The sequence below is a fragment of the Artemia franciscana genome, unplaced genomic scaffold (genome assembly GCF_032884065.1).
Source record: "Artemia franciscana unplaced genomic scaffold, ASM3288406v1 PGA_scaffold_131, whole genome shotgun sequence".
Lineage (NCBI taxonomy): Eukaryota > Metazoa > Arthropoda > Branchiopoda > Anostraca > Artemiidae > Artemia > Artemia franciscana.
Genome location: NW_027062626.1, coordinates 312,096 through 335,337, shown reverse-complemented (window position 1 = coordinate 335,337; position 23,242 = coordinate 312,096). Strand labels below are relative to the sequence as shown.

Sequence of the window (23,242 nt, the reverse complement as noted above, 5' to 3'; positions counted from 1 at the left end):
ATACAGGGAGCAAACCAAGTTCCATGCAGCCGGAAGCAAAACGCATGGATACAAATATTTTGGGAACGGCTTTTCGTGAAGTGAATGGAAACTCGAGCATTGGTTGTTATACCTTGAACTATACCCATTAATTATTTTGAACCAAAGATTCATTCAATTACATTCGAAAAGGCGTGTAATTCTATTTTACTATTAATAAAGTGTATTTTCGGTTGAATAAGGATGACACTGCTTCAAATAAAATCCGTTTCAGGAGACAACCGCAAGCTTTAAAACCAGTTTTTATCTTCTTAAAACCACTAAATAAACCTTAATGAATTTGGATGAAAAAAAATTCAAGACTTGAAGGTCATGACCTTTCCCCTGATAACAATAAAATGGGTGTTAAAATGAATTTATAACCAACACAATTAACTCAAGCGTGTTTAGTCTCATGTTACAGAGACGTCACAGTGATGGCGGTATATTAGACAAAGATTAATTGAAGCTGGAAGGCACAAGTTTATAAATTAGGTATGCTTGATAAAAACAATTGAATCTGAACTATCCATACTAGCCAATTCAATCACAGTATTAAGTAGTAGTTCATAATTTCATGCTTCAATTCATAAACAAAATTTAGCAGTCATGTTTGAAGTTGATGCAACAAATTTTGGTACTTGTTAAATCAAACAGAACACACCTAAGAACTGAAGTTAGGTTAATCTTAACGAAATACCACAAATATGATGATATATATATATATATATATATATATATATATATATATATATATATATATATATATATATATATATATATATATATATATTTAATTAAGATATGCCTGTATTTTAGTTTTTCTCACAAAAAGTAAATTATAGCCGACTCCAGAGAGGCAAACTGGTTTTTGTCAGATGTTACACAGTGTAAGTCTTGAGTGTGTTCCGTTTAATTAACAATATAGGCGCTAAGTGTTTTTAACAGTTGAAAAAAGCTTTAAGGAATAGGAAGATGATTTAGAGAAATGAGACTCAGATATTAGAAGTCACAGGAATCACTACTGTTTTGTATCTATCTTAATTGTGAGAATATGATATTATATTCTCTATTAATTGATTTTGTAATATGATATTATACTCTAATGTGAGAATATCTGAAATATGAGCACGAAAAGTTCTGACAAATTGCAATTGTGCAAGGATCGTTCTTGAAACTTGCTTGGGAGACAGTGACTACATATAAAACAAGAAGCTTCACGAAAACAAACATGGATTCCACAATAACAATATAGTGAAAGAGAAACTAACTTGTTAAGATTCCGTTTTATGAAGGAAGAATAATAGGTAGCCAAGAATTGTGCTCTTTGGCAGTCCAGATTGAGTTAAAGGAAAAGAAGAAACTCTCAAAGGCGGCTAAGAGGCTGCTATAAGAATAGATCTAAAAGGAGGGGGAACTTCACTTGAGGAAATAAAGGATTAAAGTCAGAATAGGGTTTAGTGGACGACGATATTTTGTATATCTGTGTTGGTCTTAGTCAGCTTAGCATGAGCTGCTAGTAGCATCACCGATATGTCTTTGTTTGATCACAGAATAGGCTACGTATTTATATATTCCATAATTATATATAATTTATATATTCCACTTGCTTTGATTAGTTTGGTATGTTTTTCTCTTTTTTTCTTTTTTTTACCATATTCATTTATTAATTGATTTTAGTACATAAGCAGATATGTCATTATTTTCCTTTTGTTGTTTTTCTTTTTTTCCAATTCCTTTATTAATTCATTTTGCTATGTAGGCATAGCCTATATGTTATTGTTTTGGTCTTTGTTGCTTTTCTTCTATATTAGTTCATGTAATGTTTAGTTTCCCACCATCTAAGGCCAAAGAGCCTTTGTAGGGGTCTAAAGCTTTGTAATTTTTCTTTATTTTCTCTTATTAAATTGATTGATTGATTGATTTTAATGGTATCGGAAAGCCGACTTTAGAAGTCAGTAGCAGCAAGAGGTGGGAATAGAGGAGTGATAGGTAAGTAGGGGCAAAGTACTCAAGTACTTCAAAGTAATTAGTATTTAAGTACTTAAGTACTTATAAACAGCAACGAATTGCGATGACTCATAAGCCTTAAATCTAGTTTTCAGACAAAAGTACAACTTCCTTCCACTTTCCTTTCCTTCCCTTTCCAAGGTTAGCTATTCACTTTCCCTCCTTCTAATTTAAAACTTTCAGCAGATAAAAATTCCCCCAGGCCGTTCACTTTTTAAAAATTATACACAAAAGGAAAACTTTAAACTTTTAAAAACTTTAAAGACACAATATTAAAGCAATCATCACGTCGATTCTATCATTATGAAAATTCTGACATGTTGATTTCTAAAAAAAACGATGATTTTGCAGACATACGTAATTAAGTACATTTAAATATGAGGGAATTGATTAATAGGCTTGAATCTCCTACTATGGGCTAATACTAAAAAATAAAATAAATTTAAAATGTCTAACAGTTGCGTTCAAATGCTATTTTTTTGGCTGTAAAATAAAAGCTATTATTCAGAGATATTAGTTTTCAAATGAGAACTTCAGACGACGAGAGGATAGTGGAAGGATTTACAGCACACTTTCCCAATTGATGGATAGTGGGGACGTGTTTATTATAATATTAATAAAAAAGATCCTTAGAAAGCAAAGAGCAATGTTAAAACTCAAAATGGACATAAATTATTGTTTTTCTAGTTATATATCTACACAACTAGCTCAAATTGACTGACTCACTATAATTTCCAATATTTGTAGAGTTCTAAAAACTAGCTCTTTATTGAAAACACAATACTGAACCCCCCTGCCTTCCAGAAACCAGGATATTGTCTTAGGAGCTGAATATTCTATTACTTGCCTGCAAGAAACAAAGACGAATTTATTAACATTTAAACAGTCTTTCAATAACCATAATTTAGATTATTTTAGCAACTGACTATAATCAAAAAGTGTGTGGTGAGAAACAAGAAGTAAGGAGATGCTCGGCCATTTCGTAAGCAATTAAGACGTTGGAAGAATTTGCTTTTTATACTTCTTCCAAATAGGCAAAATTCATTAGGTACAATGTTACCCGGGAAAATCTACGAGCCAGAGAAAGTTTACTTAATTTTCAAAAAGAGGCAAACACCTCCAAAAAGTCCAGGGATTTTAATATAGGTCACACAATCAGATTCATAATCTTAGAGAATACTACAGTAGGAGTTTCAAGCTCCTATCTACAAAACTGTGAAATATTTTTATTCATTGCCAAAAGAAAGATAACGGATACGTGTTTATTTGTTTTTTCCCCCAAGGGTGATCATATCTACTCAGTGGTTCTAGAGTGTCGCGGAAGGGCTCATTAAAACATAAATTAAAAGTTCTAGTGCCCTTCTTAAGTGACTAAGAAACTGGAAGACAACTAGACCCCCTCCCACGCTCATTTTTCCCAAAGTCACCAGATAGAAATTTTGAGATAGGCATTTTGTTAAACATAGTCAAAATATCTAATAAATAGTACTTTGTCCATGATGTAATCCCCCACAGTTCTCAGGGAAAAGGCTACTAGTTATGAGCTTTGCCCATTGTTTACATAAGTAGTATCCCCTCTATTCAATTAAACACACACATATCCCATTACTTTAAGCAGAAACATATCCCATTACTTTAAGCAGATACATGTCCCGTTACTTTGTTCATTCATATATCCCATTACTTTAAGAAGACACAAATGGCGTTATCGCAATTTAGGGTTGATAAGGAAATTTCTGGGAGCATTATTATCTGAGTTTCGTTTGTCAAGTATTTTGTTCAATAATTCAAGTGAGCTTGAAGTGACATGATGATGTCTAATAAATGAAGCTTTGATACAGATTCTAATCTACTAATGTTTTGCAATGTAATGGTTTTGAGTACATTTGCCTTCCATTACCGGGGCTTGCGCCTGAGTTTGGGTCCCCACATTCCCATACCGGATACAATGTCCACCACCAGGGCCCAAAGTCACCCTCCAGGGCCCCATGTACCACTCCAGGGCCCAAGTCCCCTCCCAAGGCCCCACGTCACACTTCTGGGCCCCGAGTATCCCTTCAGGGCCTTTATGCCTCCCTAAGTTTTTGCTCCCCCAATTGTTTTCTGGCGAAACAACACAATAAGTACAAAGGGGCCCATATTCTAAAAAACAAGAATTCCTTGGCATGTTTCCGAGAATATCAAGAATGATGGGCTATCTGGTATTGCGTAACCATTCATGTTGTCAGTGAAACAATACAACTCGCTCTGTGACAGCCCCACACATGTGTTCCTGTGAGATAACAACTGACCCAACAATATTTTTAGCTTCTAAGCAGTTTTTCATTGATTTTATTAAATTTATGTCTAATGTATCAATCGAACGTGAGACCCATTATTTCCTATGGTGAAAGAGCCACACGTTACTCAGCTGAGCTAACAAGTCATTCGTGAAATTATGTACCAAATAAACTCCAGCCAATCAATGTATTGCTTATGAGACACTGATCAACTGATGTTGAGTGTAACTACATCGTATGAGGTTATTTGCACAATCGGTTTCTTATTTCAATATATAGTAAGCGCAATCAGTGATTTGTTCCCGGGATCGTTTTTTGGCATCATTCCAAGAATGTGCATACCACGATAATTTGAGATGCTAGCTGGACAGACATATTCTTTTGATGGTTAATGAAACTTGTTTTGATCTCCAAAAATTGTAATGACTGCAACAAGGCAGGTATCATTTTTGTAATATAATGGTCCTGAAAATATCAGTTTTCCATTACCGGGGCTTGCGCATTAGTTTGAGTCCCAAAATTTCCATCCGGAGTCCCATGCCCCCTCCCGGGGCCCTTTTCCCCCAGGGACTTTTGTCCCCCTCCAGCATCCAAACGCCCCCCCCCACATATGGGAGAAGCCGCTCCACGAGAAAATTTTTTGAGGGGTGAAACATTTGAAAAAGTTTGGTAGGGAGCAACCGGGGCAGTTACTCTGACCACCACGGCTTTGAGGGGAGTGCGGCTGGGGAATTTCCCGCTTTGATCCAATTTTTCACTTTGATTCAAGCTTTTACTTTTAGTCAGGAGGGGGTACTGCAACCAATGTTTTCCCAGGCACCACCAACCCTGGGTTGGTGGAAAACGTCTTTTCGTTGTGGCATGATATCTTTTGTTGCTTAAAAAGGCAATAAATATGGCAATTTCCTTACTAATGAATCCCCAACCAGCCAATGAGGCCTTGGCCTAATTAATCGAAATAGTTGTTTCCATTTTTGAATCAGTGTTAATTAGCAATTTTTCCTAACCAGACAGATTTCTTCAAAACACACTTTTTAACTACAGGCCGAGGTTCAATCTTTATTTGGGTGCAGCTGTCGCTGCAGCTATGATATATTTTCGCTACTCACAATTAAATAATTATGTGAATATTATATATAAAATGCCAAAATATTAGAACTTTTAAAGGATAGAGTTCGTCAATTTTCTTTATAATGGGGGCTGTCGTAAATAAGAGAGATGTTTAAACGGTGGCTCATTGATCAGGAGAATTGAAATCAGTGCAGATAATATTTTACTTTTCAAACCGTTTGTGATAACGAACTGTATGTAAGGAGCAACCCGGCTCAATAATAATTGAAATTCTAAAAAACGAGAGGCATCAAAAGAATCAAATTTTTGTGTTCATTTCAAATATATAAATTTCATCAAGTTTAGTCTTACCCATCAAAAGTTAAGAGCCTGGGAAAATTTGCTTGATTTTCGAAAAAAGGGGGAAACAATCCCAAAACTCATAGAATCATAATGAAAATCAAACCATCAGATTTAGCATATATGGGAACCCTACTGTAGAGGTTTCAAGCTCTTATATGCAAAAATGTGGAATTTTGTATTTTTTGCCAGAACAAAGATCACGGATGTGTGTTGTTTTTTTTCAGGGGTGATCGTATCGACTCATTGGTCCTAGAATATAGCAAGAGAGTTCATCAAACAGTTCGTGGTAACGTAATGTAGTAAGGAGCGACCCGCCTCAATAGTAACCAAAACTCAAAAAATGGAATTTTTACACTAATAGCTACATCAAAAGAATTACATTTTAATGCTGATTTTAAATAAAATAAAAAAAAAACAAGTTATTTTTAATGAAAGTAAGGAGCGGCATTAAAACTTAAAACGAACAAAAATTACACCGTATATTAAAGGGGCTTTTCCTCCTCAACGCCTCGCTCTTTACGCTAAAGTCTGACTCTTTCTCTTAACTCTACTTCTTGAAACAGTAAAAAGCTTTAGCGTAAAGAGCGGGGCGTTGAGGAAGAAAAGCCCCTTTCATATACGGTGTAATTTCTGTTCGTTTTAAGTTTTAATGTCGCTCCTTACTTCCATTAAAAAAAACTTGTTTTTTTTAATTTAATTTCTGGACGTTTTTTAATCAATGCATGTTTTGATCTTGGCTCTCCGCACATAAATAATTAAAACGAAATTTGCATATTAATTTTTTTTTGGCTAAATGGTTTTCTCACAGTTTTAATCGGAAGATTTTGAGAAAAAAGAGCGAGAGAGGAAGCCTAGTTGCCCTCCAATTGTTTGAATACTTAAAAAGGTAACTAGAACTTTTAATGTTTTACGAACATCTTCATTAGTAAAAAATATACTTAATTTACGAATTAACTTACATAACGAACTTCTATATTCGTAAGTTTTATTGCGTATATGAGGGGGTTCACCCCTCGTTGATACCTCGCTCTTTACACTAAAGCTTAAATTCTGTCCCAATTCCTTAAGAATGACCCTTGAATCACAAAGGCCGTAGAATAAATAGTTAAAGTTACTAAAAATACTTAAGCGTGAAGAGCGAGGTATTACGAGGAGGTAAACCCCTCATATGCGTCATAATTTCTGCTTGTTTTAAGTCTTAATGCTGCACCTCACTTTCAGTAGAAAAAAAAACTTTACATATTTATTTTTTCATTATTTTTTAAATAACGCTAAAAAATCCTGCGCCCCCTTTATTGAAAGTCTCTTCCCAATTGAGAAGTTTTTCCATGGAAAGATCCTCCCACGTACCCCCCCTCCTACCTCAACTCTCCCTCCCAAACCAAAAAAATCCCCCTGAAAACGTCCGTACACTTCCTAGTAACCATTACTATATGTAAACACAGGTCAAAGTTTGTAACTTGCAATCCCTCCCACGGGGACTGCGGGGGAGTAAGTCGTCCCTAAAGACGCAGTAAGTTTTTCGACAATGGTGAATAAAATGGCTATCTCAGAGTTTTGATCTGATGACTTTGGGGTAAAACGAGCGTAGGAGGGGGCCTAGGTGCCGTCCAATTTTTTGGTCACTTAAAAAGGGCACTAGAACTTTTAATTTCCGTTAGAATGAGCCCTCTCACGACATTCTAGGACCACTCGGTCGATACGATCATCCCTGGAAAAAAACAACAAAAAAACAAACAAAAAACAAATAAACACGCATCCGTGATTTGTCTTCTGGCAAAAAATGCGAAATTCCACATTTTTGTAGATAGGAGCTTGAAAATTCTACAATACGGTTCTCTGATACGTTGAATCTGATGGTGTGACTTTCGTTAAGGTTGTATGACTTTTAGGGTGTGTTTTCCCCTATTTTCTAAAATGAGGTAAATTTTATCAGGCTCAAAAGTTTTGATAAGTAAGACTAACCTTGATGAAAGTTATATATTTAAAATCAGCTTTAAAATGCGATTTTCTTATGTAACTATTGGTATCAAAATTCCATTTTTTAGAGTTTCGGTTACTATTGAGCCGGGTCGCTCCTTACTACAGTTCGTTTCCACGAACTGTTTGATATATAAGTTTCATCAAGTTTAGTCTTACCCATCAAAAGTTACGAGCCTGATAAAATTTGCTTTATTTTAGAAAATAGGAGAAAACAATCCCTAAAGTCATATAATCTTAACGAAAATCACACCATCAGGTTCAGCGTATCAGAGGACCCTACTGTAAAAGTTTCAAGCTCCTATCTACAAAAATGTGGAATTTCGTATTTTTTGCCAGAAGGCAGATCACGAATGTGTGTTTATTTGTTTGTTTGTTGTTTTGTTGTTTTTTCCCAGGGGTGATTGTATCAACCCAGTGGTCCTAGAATGTTGAGAGAGGGCTCATACTAAAGGAAATGAAAAGTTCTAGTGCCCTTTTTAAGTGACCAAAAAAATTGGAGGGCATCTAGGTCCCCTCCCACGCTAATTATTTCCCAAAGTCAACGGATCAAAATTCTGAGATAGCCATTTTATTCACCATAGTCGAATAACCTTGCAACTATGTCTTTGAGGAAGATTTACTCCCCCACAGTCCCCGTGGGAGGGGCTACAAGTTACAAACTTTGACCAGTGCTTACATATAGTAATGGTTATTTGGAAGTGTACATACTTTTTCCGGGGGATTTTTAGGTTGGGGGGTTGAGAATAGGGGTAAGGGAGCATAGGATTTTCTAGCATTATTAAAAAAAACAATGAAAAAATAAATATGAAAAAGTTTTTTCAACTGAAAGTAAGGAGAAGTATTAAAACTTAAAACGAACAGAAATTATTAGGCATATGATGGGCTTACCTCCTCCTAATACCCCGCTCTTTACGCTAATGTATTTTTAGTAATTTCAACTATTTATTCTACGGCTTTTGTGATTCAGGGGTCATTCTCAAGAAATTGGAACAAAATTTGATCTTTAGTGTAAAGAGCGAGGTACTGACGAGGGGATGAGCTCCCTCATATACGTAATAAAAACATGAGAATACAGAAGTTCGTTATGTAAGCTAATTTGTAAGTTACGTATATCTTTTTCTAATAAAAACATTCGTAAAAAATTAAAAGTTCTAGATGCCTTTTTAAGTAACCAAAAAAAGAAATATGCAAATTTCATTTTAGTTATTCATCTTCGGAGAGCCAAAATCAAAACATGCATTGATTCAAAAACGTTCAGAAATTAAGTAAAAAAAAACAAGTTTTTTTAACGAAAAGTAAGGAAAGCTTAAAACGAACAAAAATTACTTCGTATATGAAAGGGGCTGCTTCCTCATCAACGCCCCGCTCTTTACGCTAAAGTTTTTTACTGTTTTAAAAGGTAGAGTTAAGAGAAAGAGTCAAACTATAGCGTAAAGAGCGGGGCGTTGATGAGGAAGCAGCCCCTTTCATATACGAAGTAATTTCTGTTCGTTTTAAGTTTTAATGCCGCTCCTTACTTTCCGTTAAAAAAACTTGTTTTTTTTTATTTATTTGAACTAAAATCAAAAGTGCTAGTGCCCTTTTTAAGTGGCCGAAAAAATTGGAGCGCAACTAGGACCCCTCCTACGTATCGTATCGGCCCAGTGGTCCTAGAATATAGCAAGAGAGCTCATTTGAACTAAATTTAAAAGCGATAGTGCCCTTTTTAAGTGACTGAAAAAATTGGAGGGCAACTGGGACCCCTTCTAAGCTTATTTTTTTTCAAAGTCACCCATTCGTTCAACATAGTCAAAAATTTTAATAGCTGTGTCTTTGACGATGCCTTAATCCCCCACAGTTCCCAGACAAAGGGCTGCAAGTTATGAACTTTGCCCTTGCCTACATATATTATTGGTTTTATTTATTTATTTGTAATTTTTTTTTATTTATAAATTGAAAGACCCAGAGACATTTCGACCAAATTACAAAGGGTCAGAAAAAGGCTGAAAACAGGGATAAAGGCCATGTTTTATGCTTAATTTATGTAATTTTAAGCTCACCTAGGGGTACTACAATAGTCACAAGGCTAAAGGCAGCAGCAGTAAGCAGTGTCCCACAAGCCAATGCTCGTCTTCCCCATTTATCTAAGAACAAAACAAGAATTATGTCTGCTGGCAGTTCTGTTGCAGAAGCAATACTGAAGGTAACGTAGACTGACGTCCCAAGATTTGCTGTATTTCTTGCATGACCGTCATAGACAACTGCAACTATCATCCAAAGAATTGAGATGAGAATAAAGTTTTTCCTCATTCTTGGCGTTTTTAATAAGTCCAAAATCGTAGGTATTTGGCTTTGGTCTTGGTCTCTAGCAGCTTCTTCAGAAGCAAGACACAGCTGGTTGAAAATCCTTTCGTCAACTTCCTTATTGTTAATCCTCGCAAACCGCTTTAAAATTTGTTTGGTTTTCTCTGTCTGACCATTGGTTAAAAGCCATCTGTAATAGATCAAAATAAAGTCTACTTAAATAAATTATTTCTATCAGCATTTTACAAATGTAATGAAATGTGGGAGTAAAGACTGAAAAAGAGTCTTGAGAGTCTGCAGATGACACTCATAATATGAGCTCCAAGGAAACAATACCATTTTTTTGCTATATTTCATCGCAATTCAAAAGCCACTTTTATGCCATGACCGCTTCATGATTTAATTTTTGGTCCAAAGAATTTTAATTTTTTGGTCGCATCTTGTCGGTTTTTCATAGTTACAAGAAGTTAAATTTTAGAGTTATATCTATTTTTTATGCCCATCTATATCTATCTTATATCTATAGTTATATCTATTTCTAGAAGTTATATCTATACATTCTGAGCCATTCAGTTTTGATTTATGACTTTTTTTTAAGGACTGGAGTTAAAAACCCCCAGAGGCCCTTAATTAAAAAAAAAGTATTTCACCGAAAACTTCGGAAATTTAATTCGGAAATTGATGGATACATGGCTTTGTTGATGGCTTTACATCAGTTATCAAAAGCAGGAAAAACTGTCATATTGTGTAAGAGCAGAAAAACATATAAAAATTAGCACAAGGAACATTAATGCTCAAAAGAGTAGCACATGGCCATACTCAGAAACGCCAAATTTATATGTCAGAAACAGAATACTAATCGCAAAATTAGTATTTGTTGCACTTCAAGGTTTAAAGAAACAATAGTTCTACTGCGAGAAAAGCAAGGCTAAACTTTCAAAACCTTAATAGAAGAATAAATTTAAAAAAAGTATCTATCAGGTTAGGTAGTTTTTGTTATATTTTGCAGAAATGCGAATTAGTATTTCAAAAATGGTGGAGATAGAGCAACAATGAAGATCAGGACAGAAATTGAGAATTGAACAGTATCCCAATATACCGAAACTCAAACCAGTGGCAGTACTGACGAGGATCCAACAAGTTGCACTTGCTACGGCACCGCTATGAAGCTATAAAATTATGCTTTTACTCCTCAATACTAGGGTCCTGAGGTAGCAAGGTCCAGTAGCAAAGGGTCACAAAGATTGTAGGCCTGCCAATTTATGCTATGCATTTTTGTCGATATCATTTCTTTCTAATTTGTAGGCTTAGTAAAATGGTGGAGGCACTAAGATTTAACCCCCTTCCATGCTGACATTTCGGTTCTATACCTAACAAATGATATTCCTACCTGTTACCATACTTATGCAGGGCTCCCACGGCGTCATCAAAGTTAATAAAGTTTTTCGTGAAATTGCGATCATAAAGTTTGTCTCGCTCACAAGAGAATTTCTCTTTTTTGACTTTACAGCAATTTTTTCATAGCGAATAACTGAATTAAACATAGGTCGAGTGGAGAAAACTATCTTCTTAGGCAGAAATTAGATGAAAATAGTTTTTGTCTAGCCCTTGTTCTTTTACATAACAAATTTGTTTAAACAAGTATGTTAAACAAACATTACACAATATACACACAACTACACATACAATATACGCTATTACATATGTAGACACTTATTTATATTTGGTTTATTTGAAAGTTTCCACAAGTCTTCTGCTATTGGCTGAACTTGGCGAACTTTCTTCAAAAAGTTAATAAACAAAAATAAAGTCAACAAAATTATAGGAGGAAAACGGTTTACTAGCTTTGTGGACATCTTTTTTAACTTTATTGACACAGTAGGACCCCCGCATTAGGGATGTATTCTATGCATTTGACTTTATTTAAATGACAGATTTAATTCTAGTCAACATTTATCTACTGTGGTATTTAAGGGACTTTCTAAAATGGACTATGGGACTTTACCGATATTATTATTACTTTCTGAGACAAATTATTTCTAGATAAACTTATTAAATATTCCTCGTAAGGCGGTTTAAATCAGGTGTTCTAAAATTGTGGTGCGTGCAGTGCTAATGATACATCGTACTATCTTTAATGTTGCAATTTTTACGAAAAAAAAATCAAAATGAATGTCCAGAATTAATCTAAAAGGTGACTGTCTAAAAAAAATGACTTTTCTTAACGTTTAACACTATCTAATTTTTTACATTTTTTTCTTTGATTATAAACACTCGATTTAGTGTCATTGTATTTTAAAAACATAATCTAATGCAAAAATTTAAAAGTTTGAGAGTCCCTAGCACAGTAGAAGTAACGTACACTAGCGAAAAGTCCTATACTCTCCATTGAAGATTTTTGAAACATATCTAAAACCACACAAGCTAAACCACTCTTCAAGACCCCACCTTCAAGTGCGTATAATGTCAAATTTTTTCAATGGAAAGCCGAGTAGAAACTGAAATTATGGCTCTGACGGCCTGGGAACTTCCCAAATTGCGCGCTACGAAATGTGCGTCGTGTTTGGGGAAACATTTCGCTACCACTATATACTTGTACTGTAGTCCCTGTTCTGAATGGACACTGCTTTGAAATTCTTTAAAAATTAAAACTGACCTTGCACTCTCTGGAACCAGCCAATAAGCTGCAGCCCCAAACAGAAGGGGAAGTGAAGTTACTAGACTGAATATTCTCCAATCAAAAATAGCATATGCAATCCATGGTAAGACGACAGTTCCTGTTGTATAGAACAGAGCTATTGATAAGTTGGCAACGAGAGTCCTGTATTTTGGACCGACGTATTCCAGCACTAGAAGAATAAGAATGTTTGATAAAAATGGGCTCAAAGACAAATTCAGTAATACAAAATGACGAACAGAATTAAGGTTAAAGAATATATGTGGCGATACAAACTAGTTGCTAAGTTATCTATCCGAAATATATATTATGACCACATCTAAGATTCATGCTATATAATTTTTATCGTAGTTAATCAGTTTACAGTCACACCAACTAGGTAGATTTTGAAGAATACTTGTAAAATAACTTCATTGGAAAAATACCCCCCCCCCCTTTCGTTAATTGACGCCAATGCCCATTTAATGTTATGTTTACTGGCTTTGTTTATGCAATGAGTCCAGTTCAGCAACTCAATAAATTACATACAAATGCAACCGAGCAACTCGCAGTTGAATTTTTTCTCAGGATTCAAATACACTTTTTGAGCTACAGACATGCCACATTTGCGGAAAAAACTGTGAAGTCCAGACACTTTTTCTGGAAGAAACACTTCAAGCTTCTGCATCATTAAAAGAGATCCACCATGACCTTGCTTGAAAACCTGGAAGGTGGACGCTCTAAATTTGTGCTACATTGTATTCATTTAATTCACATTTTTCTAATTAGTATTCTGTATATACCAACAAAATACGGCATTAAGCTATCATTTTCACTTAGTTCTCATCTAACTGAAACTTTCAGTCCGTTGAATTTAGTTATTTGACGCAGAACTTAGAAAAAACTCGTATAAACGTTACCATGTCAAAGACCACATAAATTAAATAGTTGTTTCTTTTGCAATATGATTACTACAATTTCAAAAAAGCCAATAATTTACGCAAGAGTAACTTTTACATTTGACTGATTTTGTGGTTGTCACACCGATGGGAAGAAGTAAAGAGCTACTCCCTAAACATGCTGCCTATAAAAAGCTGATATAGCGAAACCTGAATTAGACTAATTTAAAAGAAAAGGATAAAAAGTATATCTGATGAAAGTATATCTGATTTAAATTTAAAGGAACAAAAATTGCTGCTTCACAGTTTATGCAACATATTTTTGACAAACAGTTCTGAATAAACTGGCTAGTGATATGTATTTTCCTATACTATATTTCTAGAATTATGAGAAAGCACAAAACCAAAACAACAAAACAGGATTATGAACAGAAAGTTTTTAAGTCAGGCTCAGAAACAAAAGACTAATTTATTTAGCTGCCAATAATCTTTTACCGGTCTTGAAATCAATTAAATAAAAAAAAAACAAGTTTTTTTAAATGAAAGTAAGGAGCAACATCAAAACTTAAAACGAACAGAAATTACTCAGTATATGAAAGGGGCTTTTCCCCCTCAACGCCCCGCTCTTTACGCTAAAGTTTGACTCTTTGTCTTAACTCTATTTTTAAAACAGTAAAAAACTTTAGTGTAAAGAGCGGGGCGTTGAGGAGGAAAAGCCCCTTTCATATACGGAGTAATTTCTGTTCGTTTTAAGTTTTAATGTTGCTCCTTACTTTCATTTAAAAAAACTTGTTTTTTTTATTTAATTTCTGGACGTTTTTGAATTAATGCATGTTTTGATCTTGGCTCTCCACACATAAATAATTAATACGAAATTTGCTTATTAGTTAACTGCGATTTTGAAAATTTTTGGGAAGATTTTGAGAAAAAAGGAGCGAGGGAGGAGGCCTAGTTCCTAGTTAGGAGACCCTCCAATTTTTGATTACTTAAAAAAGCAACTAGAACTTTTAATTTTTTACAAACGTTTTCATTGGTAAAAAATATACGTAACTTACGAATTAACTTACGTAACGAACTTCTATATTCGTATGTTTTTATTGCGTATATGACGGGGTTCAACCCTCGTCGATACATCGCTCTTTACACTAAAGCTTAAATTTTGTCCCAATTCCTTAAGAATGACATCTGAATCACAAAGGCCGTAGAATAAATAGTTGAAATTACTAAAAAGACTTTAGCGTAAAGAATGAGATATAACGAGGAGGTAAACCCCTCATGTGCGTTATAATTTTTGTTCGTTTTAAGTTTTAATGCTGCTCCTTACTTTCAGTAGAAAAAACTTTCCATTTCTCCATTTCCATTTCCAAGTTTCTCCATGGAGATATCCTCCCACGTAACCCCTCCCCCTCAAATCTCCCCCCTAAACCAAAAACATCCCCCTGAGAAAGTCTGTACACTTCCCAGTAACCATTACTATATGTAAACACAGGTCAAACACAAGTTTGTAACTTGCAGCCCCTCCCACGGGGACTGCGGGGGAGTAAATCGTCCTAAAGACATAGTTATTAGGTTTTTCGACTATGATGAATAAAATGGCTATCTCAGAATTTTGATCCGGTGACTTTTGGAAAAAATGAGCGTGGGAGGGGGCCTAGGTGCCCTCCAATTTTTTTGGTCACTTAAAAAGGGCACTAGAACTTTTAATTTTCGTTAGAATGAGCCCTCCCTCGAAATTCTAGGACCACTCTGTCGATAAGATCACCCCTGGGGGAAAAAAAAAATAAACACGCATCCGTGATCTGTCTTCTGGCAAGAAATGCGAAATTCCACATTTTTGTAGATAGGAGCTTGAAACCTCTACAAAAAGGTTCTCTGATACGCTGAATATGATGGTGTGATTTTCGTTAAGATTATATGACTTTAGGGGTGTTTTCCCCTATTTTCTAAAATGAGGCAAATTTTCTCAGGCTCGTAACTTTTGATGGGTATAACCGATCTTGATGAAACTTATATATTTAAAATCAGCATTAAAATGAAATTCTTTTGATGTAACTATTGTTATCAAAATTCCATTTTTTAGAGGTTCGGTTACTATTGAGCCGGGTTGCTCCTTACTACAGTTCGTTACCACGAACTGTTTGATAAATTTTGCCATAAAGTTCTAATTCTTGTTGAAAAAAGAAGCTTGGTTTTCATTAAATCGCTAATACATATGGAAAGATCAAGAGCCAATTTATTTGAAACATTTCTTTCAAAAATATGCTGCAGAAACTGCAAAGCAGTAATTTTTTTCTATTTGAGTTTTGACTATCATCAGAAAAACTTTTCAACTTTTCCAACTTTCGTTTTTTTTCAACTTTGGCCACATATTCGCTATATCCAAACATTAAGAAATAAAAAGAATGATTCAAATTTCGAACGTCTTTTCATAGGCTATAACCGATTTAATCACTCTCTCATGGCTATTTTCTCTTTTTTCCTTGGTTTTCAGAGTTGTTACCGCTTTTTATATTTGCGGGGCTTCATGCTCTGGCCTAAATTCTCAGAATTAAATTTTGTAAACAAAATTAGTTTTCTGGAAATATCTTCCATTGTCGTCAATACCAGTTACCATTCATACATTACCGGTAAATTTTTAAAATGATTTTTGAAACTGAAGGACATTAAAAACCGTGAAGATCATCAAGTACCCTCTCCATGCTTTCCAGCTTTTTATTTTCAGAAATTCGACAAAAATACCATATGGCACTTTATCATGGCATTAAGAACTTACGTAAAACAGGTTAACACAATCAAGAGCTTGGAACAGGGCCTTCAAACATCTCCCTATGATGTTGCAGTAGTTTACTAATTCTGTTAGTCAGCAGACAATTTATGAAAAATATTAAGAAGCTAGGAGGTATACCTCGACTGTATACCTCAGGTTTCGGGTTTTTGACCATGGAGGTTGTGACGTAATAGGGTCCATTCTTTTCAGCTTTCTTCTCAAGAAATAGTACCCAAAATACACTTTTTGGATGTTATATGGCACTTTCTAACGGTATTGTCAAGTCTGATTTATAAAAAAGCCGTTAGTTATTAAAATTAGCTTTCAAGTAGGTCATTAAACAGGTTTCTATGTTCCTACTATAGGTGAAGAAGAAAAAAGCAGAAGGAGAAAAAAAAGGGACACATTAACGCTTCCCATGCGAAAAGTGATTTTTATGTTGGCCAAAGGGGGGGGGGTGGCTTTAGTGCTCCCCAGGATTTTTTACCATAACGATTCTAGTGAAGCACTTTTATTTTGATCCAATGCCATTTCCGAAATGTGTCTACCTCTGTTTTACTCTTAGTGCATCCATTTTTCTTTTTCTTTTTTTTTTGTCGCTACAAAAAGGAGCTTGGGCATGCAGAGTGACAAGGAAAAAAATGATAATAACAGAAATAAATAAAGGCAATTCAGGTAAAAATAATAAAGGCAATTCAGGTAAAAAATCAGAAATGCTTAAATATAGTGCCCATAGACCTTTTCTGAACTTGTTGGGGGAGAGAGAGGTACATATGGCCAAGTCCAACTGTTTGGATTTTCGTGCGGATAAAATAATTTATTCATAAATTCATCAATATAAGTTAGGAATAATGTTCTAACTCTTTACTGTAATAACTTTGCTTAAGTCTTTGTACTAACTCATAATTTAGATATCGTTTCGTTACATAAAACCCTTAAATGTAAAGTGTTTCTTTTTTTTAGTTACCTGAAAATTTTGTCTCATTAGATCTCGGCCTTTTCCAGTCCGTTTATAGGCGACTATGATTTACTTTTTCCAGGGAGTGGTGCAATTCACTAATGTCATGCGGCGGAAAAGGTAATTTCTTTGTACTCCCTTAGGCTAGAGAGGGAGTGGGAACTAGTCCCCGCACACATGAAATGCAAATATTCTCTTTTCAGGCCTCTGTCACCTAGAAAAGTTGTTGAAGCCACGTTTCTTGGATTATAAAGAGTTTAGCAATGGCTCATGATTCACCGTATTAAAATCCTCTTTCTTCCTTATAAAGAAATAATCATTTAGATCGCCGTGATGTAAGCATCCAAAAATATAATCTGATACGTTGACAATTTGTGGTAATTTAATGACGATTTATGACATTTTTATTGCTACAAATCTAAATTGTACCAGGCATTTACGGGGGAATTCATTTTGGGATCATCAATTGCTGCACAAACTGAAAAAGGACAACTATTGAGTAAATTGTTTAGAAAACATACGAAATGACAAGAAAAATTGTTAAGATCATGACATTTCGGGTGGGCCCGCAAACCTCACATTACCGGCGTATATACCACAATATACCATATTGTACCAATATACCAATATACCGTATATACCACAACCTTGCCAAAAAATTTCATCTTCCACTGACAGTTTTGAAACCTAAATTTGAATATAGAAAAAGAGTATATAGTAATACAGGAAAAAAAAACTTTTAGTGCTTCGTCCTCCAAAAACCAGAAATTCATTAAGGGTGGGAGTAGACATGAGAACAAAAAAAAAACATTATATAACAGGTGAATTACAAGAAGAGTAGGAAATATTTACTATTGTCTAAAGTAATATCTGATAATATTTATGACAATTATGAATATTCGGGATTGAATATTGCTCCATGTACCCTCCCGTATATGCCTGCCAGTGTTCAATTATGGATGACACCTTCTTCGTAATATTAGCGCTTGGTAAGACAACGAAAATTAAAAACAAATAACTTGAAAAAACAGGTATTACTTCGCTATTCTCCCCCGTTTCTTCTCTGACCACATTTCTCCTCCGTTATCAATTCGAAACTTAAAGATGTTCGTCCTTAGACCCAGTGGAACGCAATTTAAAAAATGCTTAAAAGCACACCCCCACCTCAAATGAGACCCAAAAAGACAAAAAAATCCCAACTAGCTCGAAAGTTGTTTTTTTAAGTCAATGGACTTAAAAACACAGCTTTGACTTAAGGACACCCGAATACTAAAAAGAAAAAAATGGAACAAACTGTTCCCCAATAAACAGCGCCTGATGAATAGCAACTTTTTTCTCTGAAAATCTTGAAACTCAAAGCTATAATTCTTTGGGCCCAGGGGACCAAATACAGAAAACAAACTTTAGTTGGAAGCTTGGAAAACCACAAATAAGGTCTCAGAAACACACTAGTTTTTGTCTAATCAGCTTCAAACTTATATCCTTAAGTCCTTGGGTTATGGATACCGTAATTCACAACAAAAATTGAGAAGAAAATTTGGTTCGCCCCAAGGCCATTTTTTTCTGGTATTCTCAAAAAAGAGGAAGATGAATTGATTCTCCCCAAAATCAGGGCCAAAAAAAGGCCAACAAAGCTTGCTTTCTTCAAACCGCCAAGGTAGAGTCCTCATGCGCAAAAAATAGGTAGTAGGCAAGAACCTCTAAAATCTGAAACCAAGAAATGTTTTTTGGATTAGCTTACACTTACTTTTACTTTACTTTCGGCGGGAACCAGACGAAGAACTGTCCTACCCGGCACCAATGAACTTCGGAATTACGTCCGACGACCACCTCAACCTGTAGGTTACAGCATCCCCATCGATCTTCATCCAGTTTCTGTCTCATCTCTTACCATGCATACAGAAGTTTCCAGTTGGTTCAAGGTCCTCCTTAAGTTTTTGCCAAATATTTTTCATCTGTTATCCCCGATGTCGTCTCCAGGATGGTACTGACTCACAAATAAGGGCATCTTAATGTATCGTGCCTTTGGGTCGGCGCAAGATGTGTCCAAAAAGTTTGAAGTGCCGTTTTTGACGGTAGAGAATAGTTCTTAAGTCTGGCCAAAGCAAATTTTTACTTCGCTATTAGAAATTCTAGACCATCTGCTAATTCGGAGTATACAGAGAAGGTAGCGATGATCGAATGCGCCCAGAGCTCTAGCTTCTACAGCCTTTAGCGGCCATTTTTCGCAGGTGCCCAGTTGAATACCTCACGTAGATGCTATGTAGACTCTGACTTTGTTCCCTGTCGAGATCTCACGTTTCACCCACCGTGTCTTCTATGGACTGATAAAGAATCCCCAAGCCCTTTATATCCGGGAAGAAATGTCTTTACCAGGTCTACCATCTGGTGTTAAAATGGACCCAAGGTACTTGAATTCGTCTTAACTTTGACGGCCATCACATCATCGGTCATCACTTTGTCTTGGAGCTGTTTGGGAAAAGCACAATGCGCTTCAAAGTCTTGGAGACATGATCAATCATGTCTTGTAAGCCAGCGGCTGCTGTTTCCAACAAGACAACATCGTCTGCAAAATCCAAGTCCATCATGGATTAAGAAAAGTCATCCAGTTGAACATGGACAACTCCTCTGTGGCTAGTCAGGACACTATTCATTATCAAGCCTATCGTGTAATAGAATTACATGGGTGATAGGGGGCATCCCTGCTTGACAACAGACTCGACTGTAAACTCGGTAGTATTTTTACCCGAGATGCAGGCACAGGTCTCAGTATCCATGTATCCGTTTACGAGAATGTCGATGAGGTCCTGTGGCACTCAATCTCCAGCCACAATCTTCCATAGTTCTTCTCTGACAGGGGAATCAGAAGCACCATTAAAATCAATAAAAGTTACCAGCATTTATAGGTGATATCTGTTGTACTGCTGCTGGATGAGCCGGATCCTGAGTATCTGCTCCGGACAAACTCTACCTGGGCTGAAGTCTGCCTTTACAGGACGGATTAGCTTGCCACGCATATATTTAAACATATTCAAGAAAATGACGCAGAAGCTTGGAACTTACATGTGAAAGTCCTCGGGCCAAGGAGATAAATTCGCAAAAAAAATTGCAAGAAAGTATTGGTTCGCCTTAAAATGGGACCATCAAAAGAATCAACAAACATTTTTCTGATCAGTTGAATCAGTTTTTTTAATCAGTTGAATCTTAAAGCCTCAAGTCCCTGGCAAAGTGGACACCCAATGCATAAACAAATTAAGTTTTCAGGCACAGGACCCGTTTCAAAATCGTGGTAAAAAAAACGGCCGGAAAACATTCTATTTCAAACGACACAAAATTTTTGACAATTCTTGCCTAGGTTATGGGGACCATACATTTTGTCAGTGGTGGGGGTCTTAGGGGCCGAGGATTGGGTTGTTACTGATCAATTTAAAACTTGTAGTCGTGAATTTCCGGGACTTGAAGATCCAAATAAAAACTAAATTGGTTTAGGCACATATTCCTTCCAAAATTAGAGCCTAAAAAGAATAAATAACATTCTCTCTGGTCAACGCTGGTCATTCTCTCTGGTTCCCAGCCCCCCATTGCGCTTCCTGGCTGAAGGGCCAAGAAACGGAGATCAGCACCGCCGGTACGGACTGTAAAGTCTAATGCAAGTCCTTACCGTTTTTTTTTCTCTGGTCAACACAAAAAAATATATCTTTAAATCCTTGCACTAAAATGATCCTAGTCAAAGAATAAATAGACGAAGATAATGGTGCCTCCGTAACGGGGCAAAAAAGGACCAACATTTTTTTTTTCTGAACAGCTTGAAACTTGCACCCTGGAACTCCAGGGTCAAGCGGACCCTAATATAAAAAATAGATTGGGGGAAGAGGACCCCAAAAAATCGGTCAAAAATTTTTCCCGTTTGTTTTTGAACTTATATCTGAAATTTCTTTGGTTAAGGGGACCTCAATTCACAAAAAAAGAGAAAATAAATATTTCACTTGAAATTCAAATTAAATCAAACTATTTTTCTTAATAGATCGAAACTTAAAATATTGTATCCCCGGGCCAAGAAGACAAACATATACCAAAGAAATTTGTTTTGAGATAAGTTCCGCCCCCTCCCTCAGGAATGGTTCCAGAAAAGTGTCACAAGCCTTTGTTTTTTCGTTTTTTTTTTAGCCTTGGGACTATCTAGGAGTGTTACCTGAATTAAAAGGAGCACACATTTTTTTGAACTGAGGAATGGTGTTATGGGGAGTTGGGCGGAAACCTGCCAAAAACTCGTTGTCCTTGATAAATTTGACGCTTACAGTTGTAACTACCTGGTCATGAAGAGTCCTAACTAGTCCTAGGTCCTAACCTGGGTCATGAAGAATCTAATTTAAAAATAATGTGTTGGAAAAAATAATTTTTTAAAATCTGATCAAAGTGGGCGATCCCAGGCCCTCCCCCCGTTGCTGCAGTGGGGCAGCTAATCAGTTCTCTCCCTTGAACGGTTCTGAATTTTAGGCATGGCTAAGAGAACCTTTATAAAGATGACGAGGTTTTACTTGTTTTTTGAATGTTAAAATTCAGGAATGGAAGTGTCAGACCTGATGGCCCGACTGTCTTGGTTCGTATTCAAGAGTAAATGAGATATGGGCAGATGAAGCTTATTTTAAAACGTGGTTGTCTAAGGATGATACTAAATTGATAATTTTTTTGTAGAGGTAATGATAAGCACACATCGTCTATAGTTTAAAGCATGCGTAATAGCCCAATGCTAAAAATTTCCCCAATTATGATCACTACTAACTGCTGATTTTCCGAAGGAAAAAATTAACATGGTGACAACAGATTAACTAAACCCTAGCTTCAACAATGTGTAAATAAATTATTTTCTTTAAAGTCCTTCTTACATCATTATATGGCTTGAATCTTGATAAATGCTGTTACAGGCCCATAAAAAAGTTGACTTGCTACATTTTTACCATGATATGGTTCATAAAGAGATAATAATCCTTGGATTGACAGAAGCCTAATGACCCGGAAGTTTTTTTGCAAAATCCAAATTTCGCTCGTTTAATGGTGACGTCACCTTTATTTAAGAGCAAAGTACTACAGTTAAGTCTTGAAGAGCTTATGAACAGAATTTGACCCTTTAATATGGCCCTCACGAATATCTTTTTTTTAAGCCACACCCTTGCAATGCCCATATTTATATTTTACCTTTAGCGCGTATTCATCTTGATTGTGATGAATCAACCTGGAGATCAGGCACGAACGCGCGAGAAGGCATTCAGACCTAGGTCCCTCAAAAAGTTTTCATATATTTCATCTGATCTGTGTATATTTTAATTCTCCCAGTCCCGCCTCCCAAAAACTGGCCAAATCACCCTCTCCCAAATAATTTTCAATGTGTATAGAAACTATGGAGGTAGCGGAGAACCTAAAAAGACAGCTTTCAAGTATTAAAGAAAGTGGGTTGGTGTTCCTTTAGGTATATTGATAAATTTATTTAGAAAAATGGATCATCAAACCGCCCTCCCCAATGACCGGGAAGCCACGTAAACAAAACTAGTAAAGATCAGGTGGATTACCTCTCACCACTAATTACCCTCCAAACCAACCAAGACCAAAGTACCATGCGTCATAAACAGTACCAACGTACAACTCGGCCCTACCTTACGGCACGCTAAAAAAAATAAGAAGGAAAAAAAAAGACGGAGAAAATTCTAACAACAATTATTTGTTTAATAATTATTCTCAAGATACCAAACAGAAGACTTTTTCGCTGACTCAGGCAATGTCTTTCAGGCAGCATGTGAGGCAGTCATAGGATTGACGTCCGATCTGACTGAATGAGAAAATGTCAGTAGAATGGTGTCAGAATTAAGAAGATGATAATTATAAGGGCCATGGTTGCAGTGATAATTGCAACCTGCTAAAGAGCGAACTGTAGCCGGTAGTAACTGAAAGTTTATAAATGCGTTTGAAAAATAACTGCTT

At 35.8% G+C, this 23,242-nt stretch overlaps 1 protein-coding gene across 1 annotated transcript in view; it reads right to left on the bottom strand.

Annotated features, from left to right (window-relative positions):
- The window catches only part of LOC136041302 (organic cation transporter protein-like), a 77,415-nt gene that overhangs the window by 25,803 nt on the left and 28,370 nt on the right, over positions 1–23,242 (bottom strand). The window contains exons 4-5 of the mRNA XM_065725921.1: positions 12,643–12,835; positions 9,743–10,176 (exon numbers count right to left, since the gene is read on the bottom strand). Coding sequence (XP_065581993.1) covers positions 9,743–10,176; positions 12,643–12,835 — 627 coding nt within the window. The remainder of the gene's footprint in view (positions 1–9,742; positions 10,177–12,642; positions 12,836–23,242) is intronic.